The following is a 16,903-nucleotide window of genomic DNA, read 5'->3' as shown; positions in this document are numbered from 1 at the left end:
CTGAGGTCACCTCCTAGAAGGTTCACTTTGGACTTTGCTATTGGCCCACCTAAGCGGCCACAGCACAAGCCCCTGCCCATCAACCATTGGAAGGAGCCAAGCCTGCCTTCACATCCAGTCATCTTCCTGGCCCCCAGCAATTCCAGGGTGGGGACCATGGTGCCGCCCAGGGATCCCCGATCCAAGGCCTAATGTGGAAGAGATGGGACGGCCCAGGGGTGCACACAGGGCCTTGGGTGAGCCACGGCACTGCAAGTCATAAGACACTGAGGGTCCGTGTCCCCCCACCCACAGACAGCTGGGTCCTGGCCCACACGCGGAAGGACAGGGACAGCACGCTGTCTCTCAGATGGAGGAGACCTTTGGGTCCCAGTGACCACCGTGGACTCTGTCCTTGCACATAGACTTCTGTCTGTCCCCAGAGGACAGCTGTGTCTGGAAGAATAGCTTATCTGGGACCCTGGTTGCTACCAGCCTTCACTCAGAGATCCGGCCACAGATGGAGCCAGAGAGGGACGGAGGGAAGAGGCAGGGACCCAGAGGAAGACGGCTTTCTACTCGGAGGGCTGTCCTGGCAGGAGAACAGGATGATGCCCTGGGCTGGGCTGCGGGCTGTGAGCAGGTCAGCCTGTGTCCACACTGCATGCTGACCGGGGCAGGGGGAGGTGTCCTCTGAGTGTGGGGACCAGAGGGCTCACGTGAGAGGCCTGGGTGCCCCGGCATTTGGTGGGGCCATTGGGCATAATACCTGTAGGAGGGAGAGAGCGAAGAGAGGCACGTGAGCCCGGGCTTCCTGCACTCTCCCCTGGGCCCCAGACACTGCTTCACACCACACCCATGCACCCACGTGAGGCAGCCTCGGCCACGAATGAACTCCCCCCAGGCCCTCTGAGACAGCAACCACCCAGAAGAAAAGGGAACTTCAGGAAGCAAGTGGTGCCCCCCGGTTTCAGTCCCACTCTTAGTCTTTAGAGGGTCGTGGAGAGGGTGTTCACTCCTCCAGGACCCAGCTATGAACTCCTGCAAGCAGCGTACACACAGAACACGAAGCCACGAGGAGCCACATCGCCTGGGGCCAGAGCAGGGAGGGGAGGGGGCTCCTGGAAGACCCTGGCTGGGCGTGCGGGGGAGCCGCCTCCATGTCCCTGACCCTCGGTGAGTGAGGTCCCCACAGAGCAGGGGGAAGGGAGTGGACTCGGGGCAGTGGAATCGGCTGCAGAGCTGCGGGGAGCCCAGGCACCCAGGGACGACTCCGAGGGGCTCAAGCAACTGAGTCAGCACGGGGGAGAGCAGGCTGCCCACAGGCCACAAAGCCGACCCAACGCAGGCACCATGGAGCCATTAGCAGATGCACCCACGCCCACAGGGCTGCATGCACCAGAGGCCAGGGACGTCGACTGGGCAGGAGGAGGCAGGGCCTTCAAGGAACGTGATAGGATGGAGGCCAGAAGCCTGAGGGCTGCGCTTGGCCAGCTGTGCTGAGGTCAGGACCAGCCCGGAGCTGAGCTGCTACAGCATGCACACCAGTATGTACAGATGGGTTTGAGCACAGAGAGTGGGCTGGCTCAGAGCAGGAGAGGAAGAGGACCTCCAGGTGGTCTAAGGGTCCTGTCCAGGCCAAGGAGCCAGCTCAAGCCCCACGGCAGGGTCAGAGGTGGTGGCCATGGTGTCCTGGGCACCTCTAGGGGGGACCAGGGTGGGTCTCTGCCAGGAGAGAGCTGGCCAGAGAGAGGTGGGCACCTGGTGGCTCCAGGAGGCAAAGCCAAGTGCTAGGAAAGGAATGAGCCCAGGATAGAGGGCAAACCTGGGCTGAGGGCACTGGGAGAAGTAGAAGGGGCAGAGAGAGCCCTGGGGAGACCCAGCAGCCCTGGGCTGAGCTCAGGAACCTGAGCTGTGTGGAGGGGATGATAGGGCTGGAGAGGCAGGGGCTGCCCTGGAGAGCCGAGGGGGAGGGGGCGCCAAGCAGCTATAGGTAACCAGGGGCAAGTTGAAGAGCAAGAGCAGCAGGGGCTGCCCAGGAGCCTGGGGGAGCAGGCAGAGCAGCTACTGGTGAGCAGGGGCAGGTGGGAGGGCTGGAGGGGCAGGGGCTGCCCAGGAGCCTGGGGGAGCAGGCAGAGCAGCTATAGGTGAACAGGGGCAAGTTGAAGAGCAAGAGCAGCAGGGGCTGCCCAGGAGCTCCACAGGAGAAGGCAGAGCAGCTGCTAATGAGCAGGGGCAGGTGGGAGGGCCAGATGGGCAGGGGGCTGCCCAGGAGCTCCGGGGTAGCAGGCAGAGCAGCTACTGGTGAGCAGGGGCAGGTGGGAGGGCAGGAGGGGCAGGGGCTGCCCAGAAGCTCCAGAGGAGCAGGCAGAGCAGCTACAGGTGAGCAGGGGCAGGTGGGAGGGCCGGAGGGGCAGGGGGCTGCCCAGGAGCTCCAGGGGAGCAGGCAGAGCAGCTACAGGTGAGCAGGGGCAGGTGGGAGGGCAGGATGGGCAGGGGGCAGCCAAGGAGCTCCGGGGCAACAGGCAGAGCAGCTACTGGTGAGCAGGGGCAGGTGGGAGGGCCGGAGGGGCAGGGGGCTGCCCAGGAGCCCCAGGGGAGCAGGCACAGCAGCTACAGGTGAGCAGGGGCAGGTGGGAGGGCAGGAGGGGCAGGGGGCTTCCCAGAAGTTCCGGGGGAGCAGGCAGAGCAGCTACAGGTGAGCAGGGGCAGGTGGGAGGGCAGGAGGGGCAGGGGGCTTCCCAGAAGTTCCGGGGGAGCAGGCACAGCAGCTACAGGTGAGCAGGGGCAGGTGGGAGGGCAGGAGGGGCAGGGGGCTGCCCAGAAGCTCGGGGGAGCAGGAAGAGCAGCTACAGGTGAGCAGGGGCCGGTGGGAGGGCCAGATGAGCAGGGGGCTGCCCAGGAGCTCCAGGGGAGCAGCTACAGGTTAGCAGGGGCAGGTGGGAGGGCAGGAGGGTCAGGGGGCTGCCCAGAAGTTCCGCGGGAGCAGGCAGAGCAGCTACAGGTTAGCAGGGGCAGGTGGGAGGGCAGGATGGGCAGGAGGCTGCCCAGAAGCTCCGGGGGAGCAGGAAGAGCAGCTACAGGTGAGCAGGGGCAGGTGGGAGGGCAGGAGGGGCAGGGGGCTGCCCAGGAGTACCAGGGGAACTGGGTAAGCTTGGCAGGTGAGCTGGGTGCTGGCAGGGCTAGAGGAGCCGGATGCCACCCTGGAGCTCCCGGGGGGAGATACAAGGCAGCTACAGTGAGCAGAGCCAGGTGGGAGGACAGGACGGCAGGGGGGCTGCCTAGTATCTCCGGGGTGGTAGCAGACAGAGCAGCTATAAGTGAGCCACAGCAGTTGCGACGGCCTGAGGTGCCCGGGGCTGCCCAGGATCTTCGGGAGCTCAGGCAGAGCAGATATAGGTGAGCAGGTGCAGGGGGCAGGCCAGGAGTTGCACAGGAGCAGGCATAGCAGCTACAGGTGATCAGGGGTCTAGGAGGGCTGGTGGGGCAGAGGGCTGCTCAGGAGCTCCAGGGAATAGGGAGAGGAGCTACCAGTGAGCAGGGGCCTGAGGGGCTGGCAGAGCAGGAGGCTGCCCAGGAGCTCCTGGGGAGCAGACAGAACAGCTACAGGTGAGCAGGGGCAGGAGGGAGGGCAGGAGGGGCAGGGGGCTGCCCAGGAGTACCAGGGGAACTGGGTAAGCTTGGCAGGTGAGCTGGGGGCTGGCCGGGCTAGAGGAGCCGGATGCCACCCTGGAGCTCCTGGGGGGAGATACAGGGCAGCTACAGTGAGCAGAGCCAGGTGGGAGGGCAGGACGGCAGGGGGGCTGCCTAGGATCTCCGGGGTGGGAGCAGACAGAGCAGCTATAAGTGAGCCACAGCAGTTGCGACGGCCGGAGGTGCCCGGGGCTGCCCAGGATCTTCAGGAGCTCAGGCAGAGCAGCTATAGGTGAGCTGGAGGCTGAGAGTGCCTTAGGGAGAGGGTGCTGTCCAGAAGCTCCAGGGACCAGGGACAGATGGCCTGACCTAAACAGGGCTCTGCAGAGGCAGGAGCTCAGTAGGTATAAGGAGCAGGGACAGCTGGAGGCTCCTGGGGATCTGGTGAGGCTCCCTGTACCCGGAGGAGAGTGTGAGCTGGTTGAGGGGCTGTGTGGGTGGTGACTAGCTGGACGCATGGGCGGGGTGGGGGGGCGGGCAGGTAGCCTGGGATGGAGGTGTCTGGGGATGAAGGGGCAGGGGTCACCCCTGAGGGGACAAAATGAGATGTAGTTCTTGGCTCTGGGGGCACTAGCCCTGTTTCAGTTTCTCATGGGGACGTGAGACAAGAGGGGTAGACATGCGGACTCAGTGTGGGGTGGCACAGCGCAGTGGGCTCAGTGCATGGAAGAGTAAGGGGCCCATTGGGGGCCTGAGCCCAGGCTCCCATCATGGGGAGAGGCCTGGCAGGGCCCTGGGGCTGATCAGACAGGACTCAGGGGAGGAGGAGACAGGCCGGGCCTGGGTGTTGGGGGTGGAGGCTGCACCCTGGCCCACACGGGGGCCTGGGGAGGCTGGCACCAAGAGGAGAGGAGCGCCGAGGGCAGTGCAGGGCTCCCGCCTGCGCCCAGGGGCCGGCTGTGCTGGGGAAGGACCACAGCTGGAGGAGGGCTCTGCAGTGAGCAAGGAGCTGGACAGGCCCAAGAGCAGGGAGGGCGGAGGGCAGGCGGCGCTGGCAGGAAGGGGCCGGAGGTGAGCTCAGGAAGCCGAGCCAGGATGACCTGAGGAGGGGGGTGGCCCAGAGGCCAATTAAGGAGGCTGGGCTGGGGGCCCAGAGGGATGGGAGGGGAGGGGTACAAGGAGACTCCCAGGGACGGGGTCCAGGACAGGGATGGGGTCCAGGGCAGGGACGGGATCCAGGGCAGGGATGGGGTCCAGGGCAGGCACAGGGTCCAGGGCAGGGACGGAGTCAGGACTGGGATGCGGTGTAGGGCTGCGTCAGGGTGAGGGGAGGGTCGGAGAGGAGGGCCTAGGGTGCCTGGCAGCAGAGCTGACTCAAAAGACACAGGCCCTGGTAAGCGGAGACAGGCCACAACAAGGGCTCTGGGCTGAGGGTCTGGAGCCGACACAGGCATGTGGGGCAGAGGCCCACCACACCTGAGGAGGGGCTGCTGCGCCAGGCAGGGCCGGGCTGGGCCAGCAGGACAGCGGGTTGGGAGACCAGCAGAAGCCCACGAGGAACAGAGGCCTCTGGTCAGGGCTCAGAGAGGGGCTCCATCAGGTGGGCCACCCGCAGGAGGCCTAAGCAGGGACTAGGGGACAGGTGCCTCAAAGAGGCTCTAATACAGATGGTCATCCAGTGGTGACCAGGGGACCAGTCCAGAGCCCGTGGCTGCAGAGCCACCAGCCATGGATGACAGGTGGCCACATGGGACATCTAGTCTGCACACCTTCTCAATGTACATGGGCGCTGGGCACCTGACACCCTCCCCGGACCCTCACAGGGAGGCCCTTGTCTCACAAGCCTCCTCTCCTGCAGCCTCCACCACAGCCCCGAAGGTCTTCCCTCTGGCTCCCAGCTGTGGGACCACATCTGACTCCACGGTGGCCCTGGGCTGCCTGGTCTCCAGCTACTTCCCAGAGCCAGTGACCGTGTCCTGGAACTCGGGCACGCTGACCAGCGGTGTGCGCACCTTCCCGTCCGTCCTGCAGTCCTCGGGGCTCTACTCCCTCAGCAGCATGGTGACCGTGCCTGCCAGCAGCTTGGAGAGCAAGACCTACATCTGCAACGTAGCCCACCCGGCCAGCAGCACCAAGGTGGACAAGAGAATCGGTGAGAGGAGGGGCCGCAGGGAGGGCATTTCCTGTGAGACAGGCCAGGCTCTGCCCTCCTGCCTGGACCCCAGGGCGGCGGGGGAGGCCTCCCGAGCAAAGGGAGGGGTCTTCTGGGCGTTTCTGCCTTGCCCAGAGCAGGGGCAGGCTGGACAGTCCTAACCCAGCCCCTCGGGCCCCGGGAGGCACGCTGGTCTCAGACCTGCCAAAACCTGGCCCTGACGTCAGCTCACCCCAGGGCCGTCTGTCCCCAGAGCCCGTCCTCCCAAAGCCTACGACACCTGCACCTACAGTGCCGCTAACAACCACAGTTCCAGTTGAGACGACTACACCACCCTGTCCCTGCGAGTGTCCCAAATGCCCAGGTGAGTCAGCCGGGCCTCACCCTCTACTCCCAGGAGGTGGCCTGAGCACAGGCATGGCACATGGCAGGACGAGTGCCCAAAAGGGGTCCCATCCAGGTGCTGACCCCCTCATCGCGATATTTCCCCCACCAGCTCCTGAGCTGCTAGGAGGGCCTTCCGTGTTCATCTTCCCCCCAAAACCGAAGGACGTCCTCATGATCACCCGAATGCCTGAGGTCACCTGCCTGGTTGTGGACGTGAGCCATGACAGCTCCGATGTCCTGTTCACCTGGTATGTGGACGGCACAGAGGTGAAGACTGCCAAGACAATGCCGAACGAGGAACAGAACAACAGCACTTACCGCGTGGTCAGCGTCCTCCGCATCCAGCACCAGGACTGGCTGAACGGAAAGAAGTTCAAGTGTAAGGTCAACAACCAAGCCCTCCCAGCCCCTGTAGAGAGGACCATCTCCAAGGCCACAGGTGAGGGCAGGGCAGACGGGCACGGGGAGGGTACCACCCAGGAGGGACCATCTGTGCTGACCCCTGTCCCCACAGGGCAAACCCGGGTGCCGCAGGTGTATGTCCTGGCCCCGCACCCAGATGAGCTGTCCAAGAACAAGGTCAGCGTGACCTGCCTGGTCAAGGACTTCTACCCAACCGACATCACCGTCGAGTGGCAGAGCAATGAGCATCCAGAGCCAGAGGGCAAGTACAGAACCACTGAAGCCCAGAAGGACAGCGACGGGTCCTACTTCCTGTACAGCAAGCTCACTGTGGAGAAGGACAGGTGGCAGCAGGGAACGACATTCACGTGTGTGGTGATGCACGAGGCTCTCCACAATCACGTCATGCAGAAGAACATCTCCAAGAACCCGGGTAAATGAGCCACACGCCCGGCACCCGGCGAGCCGTCCCTCCCTCCTCACGAGGACACCTGAGCCCCCACCCCTGTGTACATACCTTCCCGGGCACCCAGCATGAAATAAAGCACCCAGCATGGCCCTGGGACCCTGCGACGCAGTCGTGGTTCTTTCTGAGGCAGAGCTCTGGTGCTTGGCCAGGCCTGCAGGCAGCGGTGCAGCCAGGTTCCAAGGCCACATTGTCACTATTACGGGAGAGTGGGTCCCATTCGGATCAGACCCAGAGTGTGGGAACCTGTGCAGGCCACCCAGGAGAGCAGGATCGGCTGCCAAGCCCAAAGAGGCAGGTGGCCTTGAGTGGGCACTGAGTCCAGACCCATTGAAAACAAGCCCCTCTCACTGAGCAGTGCCAGCCCACACACCAGCTCCACACACATACATACATGTGCACATGCACACACACACACACACACACAGAGCTGGCCTTACACACTGGATCCTCACACAAGGGCAACTGGCACCTGCCCAACAGAGCACGGAGCCTGGTCTCCTGAACCCTCAGCCTGGACACCAGCTGGACCCCACCCCCTCCCACGCCCCACGGGCTGCCCAGTGCTCGTCCTCACACTGACCACACTGACCAACTCCGAAAACCAGCCCTCTGCTTCCCTGGGGCACAAACCCCCACACCCAGCTGTCCCCAGCACTCCCACGGCTCATGCACTGGGGACACATCCAATCCTGTCTCGGCCTTTCCCTGGGGCAGGGGCCCAGCTGCCCAAAGGCTCTGCTGACCCTCCTGCCCTCAGTTCCTGTTCCCCGAGAGAGAGGCGGCAGGGCCTGAGCCACCATCCTGCAGGACTCGGGCGCCTTCTCACCAGAGGGCCCTGCACAGGTCAGAGCAGAAGAGACGGTTGGTCCCCCACTGGCCCGGCTGAGACCTGGGTCAGTGATGAGACCTGGGTCACTGGCCAAGACTCAGAGTCCCGGCTGGAGGAATGGGGGACTGAGGTCAAAGCACAGAGCCTGACCTCAGGGCACCACTGACCCAGCCCACTTGAGGGATCCCACCTGCCCCGCCCACTCTGCCACAGACAGAATCACCCCCCGAGGACCCGCTGGCCCTGCCCAGCCCCCTCGGGCAGGCACAGCACTGACCACCCCCTCCCTGTGCAGAGATGGTCCTGGACGAGAGCTGTGCCGAGGCCCAGGACGGGGAGCTGGACGGGCTGTGGACCACTATCTCCACCTTCATCACGCTCTTCCTGCTCAGCGTGTGCTACAGCGCCACCGTCACCCTCTACAAGGTGGGCCAGGCCGTCCCCATGTCGTCCCCTCGCTGTTACCATGCTGTCCCCACACTGTCCTCACCATGTCCCCTCACCATCCTCTTACCCTCCCCTCTCTGTCCCCTCACTGTCTCAACACTGACGCCTCCATGTCTGCACAGTGTTCCACCAGTGTCCCTTCACTCTCCCCTGTCTCCTCACTGTCCACAACTGTCCCCTCATTGTCTCATCACTGTCCTTTTGCCATGACATCATTGTCCTTTGATGTCCCCTCACTGTTCCCTTGCTGTCCGCTCTCTAAGACTTCACTTTCCTAACACGTTCCCATCGCTGTATCCTCCCTGTCCCCTCGCTGTCCCCACCATGTCCCCATGTCATCCTCCCCTCGACCCCCCACCGTCACGTGGCCCGGGTGCAGGGAAGGCAGGCCCTGGCGGAGGCCGGCGTTGGGTCCAGGCCGCGCTCACCCCTGGCCCGCCCACCGTCACGTTGCCCGGGTGCAGGGCAGGCAGGCCCTGGCGGAGGCCGGCGTTGGGTCCAGGCCACGCTCACCCCTGGCCCGCCTGCTGCAGGTGAAATGGATCTTCTCCTCGGTGGTGGAGCTGAAGCGGACGATCGTCCCCGACTACAGGAACATGATCGGGCGAGGGGTCTAGGGCCGTTCCTCCTGGGCAGACGTCCAGGGCCGCCCCAGACCCCAGACAGCATCCGGGTCCCTCAGGTCATGCTGCTCAGCTGCTGTGCAGACCTGCTCCTCTGCTTCTGACCTCGCCAAACGCTGACCTACTGCCCTGTGACCTCATGGCCACCTCTACCCCTACCTCGCCCTCGGGCCTTGGAGCCACCACAGGCTGCATCCTGCCCCCTGACCCCCAGTGGACAATCGAGTGGACAGCAGCTGTAACCAAGCGGGGCTAATGGATTCCCACAGGCCCAGCCACAGCAGCCACTAAGAGCTGCCGGACCTGTGTGGACGCTGAGGCCTCGGGGCCAAACATCCCTCACCAGGACGGCCACAGGTCGGTGTGTCAGTCACCAGGGAGGAGGTGGAGGACCAGCCTTCCCATGGCCACCTGGGCAGGGTTGGGCCTGCATGCGAACCGCATGATGCCATGCTCTAGGACATGGGGTCCCAAGAGGAGACGCCCGGTTTCAGATCCTTGAGTGGGAGCATCTGCCATCAAGGCCCAGAGACCCAGGGGCCATCATCAACCAGCAGGGAAGCTTCTGGGTGTGCCCCTCATAGTCACTCAGATCACCACCACCTAAGGAGACTGCTAGGAGGAGGACCTGCGCCCATGGCCGTGGCAGGAGCCCTGGGGGGTGGGGGCGGCACCACCTGGGGAGGGTCAGTGTCAGACCAGATGGCTTCCTGGGGAGGAGCCTAGTGACTAGCTCACCAAGGGGGCGGGATCGGGATATGGCCTTGATGGACAGAAGTGGAAGAGGGCCAGGAGAGCAGGGCAGCAGGCACTCCGTCCTGTGCTCGGCAGGGCCTGTGTCACGATCCACAGGAACTCCAGGTTGCTCCACGGGGCACAGGGAAGAGACGAGACCACCAAGGAGAGAACCGAGGCCTCAGGGAGCCGGGCCAGGTGGACCCAACCAGACCCCCGACCTCACCAACCCAGGAACCAGTGCCCCCTCACGACTCTGAACAAAGGGCAAGTCAGCATCTCTGGACGGGGAGGACATGGATGAGCACAGGAAGCAGAGGCGGCCCCGCCCCACCTGCCAGGTCCTTGCACAGAGAGACGGCTCAAAGGAAAGCCCACAGTGGGAGCTTGGATAGCTTTTCTCCTTCTTGAAGTTTCTATAGCCCCTGGATTGTCTTTACAGTTTCTTTTTCTAGAACAACAATAAAATACCTGGAAAATTCCTTAACTGCCTATGTTGATGCCACATGGAACCCACAGCCTGGCCGAGTCATGCATCGGGGCTCTGTCCACACCCTCACAGCTCCATGACCTTCCAGTCCTCCCTCCCCTCCTGCCCTCGGCTCTCCAGCCCCTGGGCTTCCGAGGGTGAGGAGGGCGGCCCGGAAACAGTGTGATGAGGAGAGAGGGGGTACACGGGCCTTGTGGGGAGCAGGACCAGCCCGGGCCCCGGCAGGAGGAGCGTCCAGCACTGGCCCAGGCCAGAAGCAGGACCACGTGTGGGGTGTGTATTAGTCAGCATGGGCGGCTGTAACTCACATATTCAGGAGGCGGGACACCCCAGATCAGGGCGTCAGCAGGGGATTCTCCTGAGGCCACTCTCTGGGACGTGTAGACGGCCTCTTCTCCCCGTGTCCTCACATCGTCCTCCATCTGTGAGTGTCTGCATCCTGACCCCTCTTCTTATAAGGACCCCAATCCTATTGGATCAGGGCCCACCCCATTGTAACTTATTACCCCTTGAAGGACCCTAGCTCCACATACAGCCACATTCTGAGGACCTAGGGTCAGGGCTTCAAGATTGGAATTTGGACGACACAATTCGGCTCAAAACAAGGAGTTGGTTCCAGGAACACACACGCACAGCGCCCTGTCCCGCATGCTCAGCAATCGATTACCTGGGTCCCTCTCGCTGCCTCCCACCCCGAGTCTCTGCTCATGCTGTTCCCTTCTCCCAGTGTCCCTTCCCTGTATGCACCCGGCAAACTCTTACAGACCCTTCTCTTAGCTCTGCGCCCCAGGCCTCCTTTCTCAGTCTTCCCTAATGCTCCAAGCAGAACGCTCCCCACCACCCAGGGCCTGGTCTGTGCCGGCCTCTCTTACTCAGTATCCCCCTGCGTCCATCTCCACAGGAGCCCTGCAGTCCTGCAGGGAAGTCTGGTCCCTCCTCCAGGCATCCACATTCATTTGCCAGACTCCTGCTCTCGAGACCTGGGGACCCAGCCCAGGACCCAGCACAGAAGTGGACTGGGGGAGGTTCCATGGTGCAGCTTGGTCTCTGCATTGGCATAGCTTTGGGTTGGTGAGCCAACCTTACCATCCCTGGGCCCTTTTCACGTGTAGGCTACAGAATGCTAGGCCAGGGGAAAGAGACAAACAAGCCGGGGGTCCAGCCACAGCCAGTGTCGGAAGAGCCAGACAAGGTCAGGTGCCATCAGCATCAGGCAACACAATGACAGACCCAGGAGGGCACAGAGGACAGGCCTGGTAGACACACCTGCTCTCAGGCAGCGGGCTCCCAGCTCCCTGTGCGTGTCCTCATCCGGGAGCAAGTCAGTGACTGTCCGCATACTCCCCGCCCCACCCCTCCGTGGCATGCTGCCCCGGGGGATGAGGATGCTCATGACACCATGGACACCCGCCTGGGCCAAAGGCTGTGCACGGGAGTGCTCATTGCATGGACCATGATGGCTCTGTCCCTCAGCCCTGAGAATGACATGTTCCAGAAAGGGTCTGCTCCTTTGCGCTGTATCCTAGAGCAGAGAAGCTCCAGCCAAACTGCAGCAGACGTGGCTGTGAGAGAAAAATAAGCCCAGGAGGCTGCAGCCCCTTCATCTGGGGGGTGTGTTATCACAGCACAGCCTGGCACAGCTGGCTGACACGGTCATCACCAAAATGCTACTACTTGAGTGAAACTCGAAAGCGAGCATCAAATGTAACAACCACGTCGGACGTGCACACAGTGTCTTGACATTAGAGTTTTCAGAGGCGATTAGTCAAGGTTCTCAAGAGAAACAGAACCATCAGGAGATGGATAAAGATAGAGAGAAGGTGGTGATGAAGATAGACAGACAGGCAAAGACACGCAGATAGGGTCATGGCGAGGGCTACAGCCAGATACACATCCACACAGATGCCGGTGAGAGAGATTCCATTCAGGGAACTGGCTCCTGGGCTTGTAGGGGGCTTTGCTGGCAAGTCTGAAATCCATAGAGCAGGCCAGCAAGTGGAATCCTCAGGCAGGAGTTGAGGCGGCCATCTTGAGGCAGAATTCCTTCTCGTCCAGGAAACCTTGTTTTTTGTTCTTAAGGCCTTCAACTGATTGGATGAGTTCCACCCAGATTATGGAGGCTCATCTGCTTTACCTAAAATGTGCTGAGTGCAGATGTTAACCATATACACACACCTGCACAGCAGCACCTGGACTAGCGTCTGATAACCAGCCAGGGGCGGGCACAGAAGACTGACCATGACAGGGACCTGCTATTACTTTGTGCACCCTTTGTACAACACCCTGCAAAGCTGGGGTCACTGTCACAACCTTACCATTGAAGAAACTTCGGAATTACAGAGCCTGCGGCCCCATGCCAGCAGGGAGGGTGTCACGGCTGGTACCCATGTCTTCTGACCCCAAGGTGCTTCCCACTGCCTCTTAGAAATGGCAAACACCCTCCTGATCTGATTCCTGCCCTCGGGGACAGGCCACCCGAGGTGGTGCCTCCAACCTGGAGAGGCTCAGAGAGAACAGAAGCCCTGCAGGATCTGCAAGGGTGCCGTCCACTGGTCGGTTGGAAACCCATGCACCACAGGCACTCTGCCCTCACCGGGAGCCATTGAGCGCCCCATGCTGAGGGGTCAATGTGGCCTCTGTCCTCAAGGAAGTGAGAAACCAGCGCAGAGGCAGAAGTAGGTAAATCATCCTGCAAACAATGAAGTAAGGACAGCGTGATGAGTGCAGTGAGGGGAAAGTGCTGGGAGCTGAGAGGCCACACAACCAAAGGGACTGAGGGGGGATTTCCGGGGGAGCAGCTGACGCAGAGTCTGGAGGAATGGGGTGGCTGGCATCCCCCAGCTCTGCTCCTCAGCACCAGGTCACCTGAGCCCCCGCCACGGGCACAGAACTTCCTGGACCCAGGATACGTGGGCCCATGTGGGAGAAGACATTTGAGACATGTTAAAGGACTGATTTTAAATCATGGTGTGCTCACCAGGCTCATGTAGACAGATAATGAACAATTTCAAAAACTTTATTGAACTCAGCAATTAAGGGCTTATAAGGAGTTCTAAGTAGAATTCAAACTACCTCGTGGATGTAGTGGAACCAAGAATGCTAAAGGACCTTGTGAATAGAGCCATTTTCAAATGCATCTGATTTGTCCTCCTGAGAGAGGGAGGAGTCAACCATCCTTCCAAGAAGAGCGTTCCCATGGCCTTGATTCTCTACAATGGGCAGAGTTGTAAAATAGCCCAAAGATGGTGGAAAGGGCGGAGCCCCCACCACTCACATCACCTGGGGGGGCGGGACAGTGTCTTGCTTCCCACTGAAGACAGAAGTCACCTTTGGTCCATTTCAAAGTCTGTCCCAATATTGCCTACAAACATGCAACTGACAACGTGTCCAGAATATGCAGGGAACTCCTGCAAATCAATTACAGAAACCACACAGTTCCGTAGAGAAATGGCCAAGAGCATTGAACAGGCGTCTCCCGGAAGACATCCAAATAGCCTGAAACCAAGGGAAAGGACGCTGAGCCACGCTGGTTATAAGGCAATGAGAATGAAAACCACGTGAGAGAAAGCAGTTCCGATTCCCAGGTCGGGGAGCAGCTTGCACCAGACGAAGCCCCTGCGGACGCAACTGTGAACTCGGGAAACTGTGCAAAGCGGCAACGGTGTGAAGGCGCTGGGGAACGGCCAAGGAGGCAGACGCTGGACAGGATCTCTCCTTGAAAGCTTTGTCGGAAGGTGCTCCCGCCTCCACGCGACAGGTGCAAGTGGAACACAGCTGACGCTGCAGCCGTCCCGGAGAGGGGTCAGGTCACAGGACTCAGGGCTGCATCTCAAGAGCAGCTGGCAAGGCAGGGTGATGTGCATAAAAGGGGGAGCCACAGCAGGGGAACCCCAAAACCTGCCTGTAACCTCTGCTCTAGTGCTGGGCTAGCCCCATAACGGCCTGTGTAGGGAGCCCCACAGGGCCCTGCCAAAACACCAGCTGGGAGGTCAGGACACCTGCCAGGATTTGAGCTCCAGCCACCACACGGCAGGCAGACGAGGAGTCTGAGGCCCGTCGAGCCAACGGCCTCCTGACGTCAGAACCAGCACTATTCTAGGCCGAGGACCTCAGATGGCAGCAGCGAAACTTCCTCCTCCCGACAGGAGCCAGCCCTCCCCGATGGGAAGGAGGACGAGGGGGCAGGCTGGGACCTGCGAGGGGAGGCCGGGTCCAGGCCCCTCAGGAGGAGCCGGCCATCTGCTGAGGGAGCTGGCAGGCCCCAGGCAGCCCTCGGCCCTGCTCGGACACGGCCAGGCGGGGTCTCAGCCTCATCATCACCACCCTCGGGTCTCCTTCCCACTGGCCGGCTGGCCGCTCCTCCAGACAAGCAGATACCCCACAGCCAGGGAGTAGGGCAGGTCTGAGTCTGCCCAAAAGTGGGGTTTTGGGCGGGAGCAGACAGTCCGCACAGCCAGGGGCCGGGTACCACAGCCTGAAGGACCAGAACCGGGGACCCACCGGGACAGAGGCTGAGGGCCAGACCCTTCGGAACTGAGTCCAGAGCGGCCATCTGTGCAGACTACACTGGGCCTCCCGTTCGGGAAGACAACCTACTGAAGTTATCAGGGGTGGACGCCAGGGACAGATACCCCTTCCCTGAGCTCCTTCCATGCTTCTAGAATGTTCTTTCCTCACGGGGCCGTGGGCTCAGATGCAGGCGATCCTCGTGTTTCTTCCAGGTGGTCTTGGGGGTGAGATGTGACTGGACCTCAGGGTACTGTTCGCCCCACACCTCCAGGGATGACTTTGGTCAACACGGAAGGTTCTGGAAGGACTGGGACAAGACTCTCACTGTGAAGCTCCCCTAGTGCATGACTCCGAGAGGGTTGCGTGGTCTGGAGACCAGAGGACCCCCTCTACCTGTCTCGACCATACCACTCAGCCCAAAAGGCAGGACCTGGCAGCGGATGTTCTGAGATCCAGGGACAGTGGGCCAGGCCGAGAAACGGTCAGGACGCAGCGGTCGCCCTGCACCTGTTGCTGGACAGAGGGCCTGGGGTTCAGGAGTGGGACGTGCATGCCCAGCACACCCGGGGTCACAGCAGAAAGCTGCAAAGATCTCAGTTACAGAGGAGGGGCCTTAATTTTGTGCGTACTTTTATAAGCCCAAGATAAGCGTTTGTTTCCGTTCTTACTCAAATGCCCTCAACCTCCTGCTCAGTTGGGACAGGGTCCGGTCTGGGCGCTGATGAGTACTATGGGCCAGCCGTGGTCATCCCACGGGCCGCAGACTGCATGCGTGGCCTGGGGGTTACTTAAAAATAAGGACGCGCTGCCCACCCCACTTCCCACACGTGCACACAGCAGTCTTCAGGAGTCTCTCCAGGGGGGCCTGGCGCACTGGAGATTCACGCTGCCCGGCGGTCCTCACAGACACACCTGTTCAGAAAACATCACCTTAGAGATCGTGGCGAGAGACTGAGCACACGAACGGACAGCAGCCAGACTGCTCACAAGCACGGAACCGTGACCACCACCTGCAGCCACCCAGGCAGCCGAACACTCGCCGTGGGGACCGGGCAGCAGCGGCCTGCTCTCTGCGCTCAGACCTGCAGGACGTCAGGCCTCGGTCTCCAGGACAGCCCGGGAGTGAACAGCCACCCGTGCATCGCCCCAAACCTCCGGGCCTGGTCAGTGACTGCCGGCTTCACTGATTTCGTCCCCACTACGGATTTAGGATGGACCAGAGAAAGCCCAATGCGCTCCCAGCAACCACGGATACCGTGCCTCCCCAGGACCCCATCAGGTGCCCCCAAGCCACCTTTTTCCTATAAAGAAGCTTTCTATACGTAGAAAACATTTTAACGTATCAGCATATACATGACGTAACATGTATTACATGTGTACGTTATAGACACGTCTAGGATATACGATACACGCACACAGTAACAGCTCACATGTGCGCATGTAACAGCACAGCAAAGTCTCCCCCGCTCCCTCCCGCCCCGGCTCCCTGGCTGCAGGAGCTGCAAATAATCAGACTTGGTTTTTCCCCTTAGCATTGTCTTCATTTCCACAGTGTTTTAGGAGACATGAGGTCTTGTGACAATAGCTCACAATTGTGGTCACAAACAGGCACAAATACATCTGGGGACCTGGACACAGCAAGGACATAGAGGAAGCTGGTGAGCGTCCAGCATTAGGAGGAGCCGGGCAAGGGTGGAGAGGTGGTTCGCCTGAGTAATTAGCAGAGAAGTGGAGACCAAGGCCCCCCAGGGCCCCCAGAGCAGCAGGGGAGCAGGGAGCTCCCTCCCAGGGACGGCAGAGCCTGACCTTGGGAGATGGACATTGACCATGGCCCTGCCTGCACCTCCTCGTCCTTATGGACACATTATACACTTGAGACGGCACGCGCCTCATTTAGGTGCCCACAACCACACCACGAAGAGAATCGGTGCGCTTCCTTGAGATTTGGAGCGAGGGGCCTGCCAGGAGTCCTTGGCGCGCGCTGGGCGGGATGGAGCAGCCGCCTGCATCCGAACATCAGGAGCTTCCCCGGGACCCCAACCTGGGCGACTCAGGAAGCCAGGGTGGGCTCCTCCTGGCCGCACCCCCAGCTCCCCTTACGAGTCCATACATGTCCGGGCCCCTGGGAGCGTCAGTCCCCCTGAAATGCCTGCAGGGGTCATGCTCCTCCATCCACCCAGAGCAATCAGGAAAGGGGCTCCCGCAAGCAGACCTCCCAGGCGGAGCTGGCATGGCTGAGCTGGCCTGG

The 16,903-nt window shown here is 61.5% G+C and overlaps 2 gene segments (V, D, J or C); both read left to right on the top strand.

Annotated features, from left to right (window-relative positions):
- The window catches only part of LOC102149846 (immunoglobulin gamma-1 heavy chain-like), a 172,383-nt gene that overhangs the window by 141,338 nt on the left and 14,142 nt on the right, over nucleotides 1–16,903 (top strand).
- On the top strand, nucleotides 753–10,138 carry LOC102148644 (immunoglobulin heavy constant gamma 1-like). The segment is given in 7 exon segments: nucleotides 753–1,155; nucleotides 5,471–5,764; nucleotides 6,018–6,128; nucleotides 6,261–6,590; nucleotides 6,666–6,986; nucleotides 8,147–8,277; nucleotides 8,832–10,138. Coding segments are annotated over 7 exon segments (1,287 nt in total).

This window comes from Equus caballus, chromosome 24 (genome assembly GCF_041296265.1).
Source record: "Equus caballus isolate H_3958 breed thoroughbred chromosome 24, TB-T2T, whole genome shotgun sequence".
Classification (NCBI taxonomy): Eukaryota; Metazoa; Chordata; class Mammalia; order Perissodactyla; family Equidae; genus Equus; species Equus caballus.
This window is presented reverse-complemented; position numbering and strand designations above follow the sequence as displayed.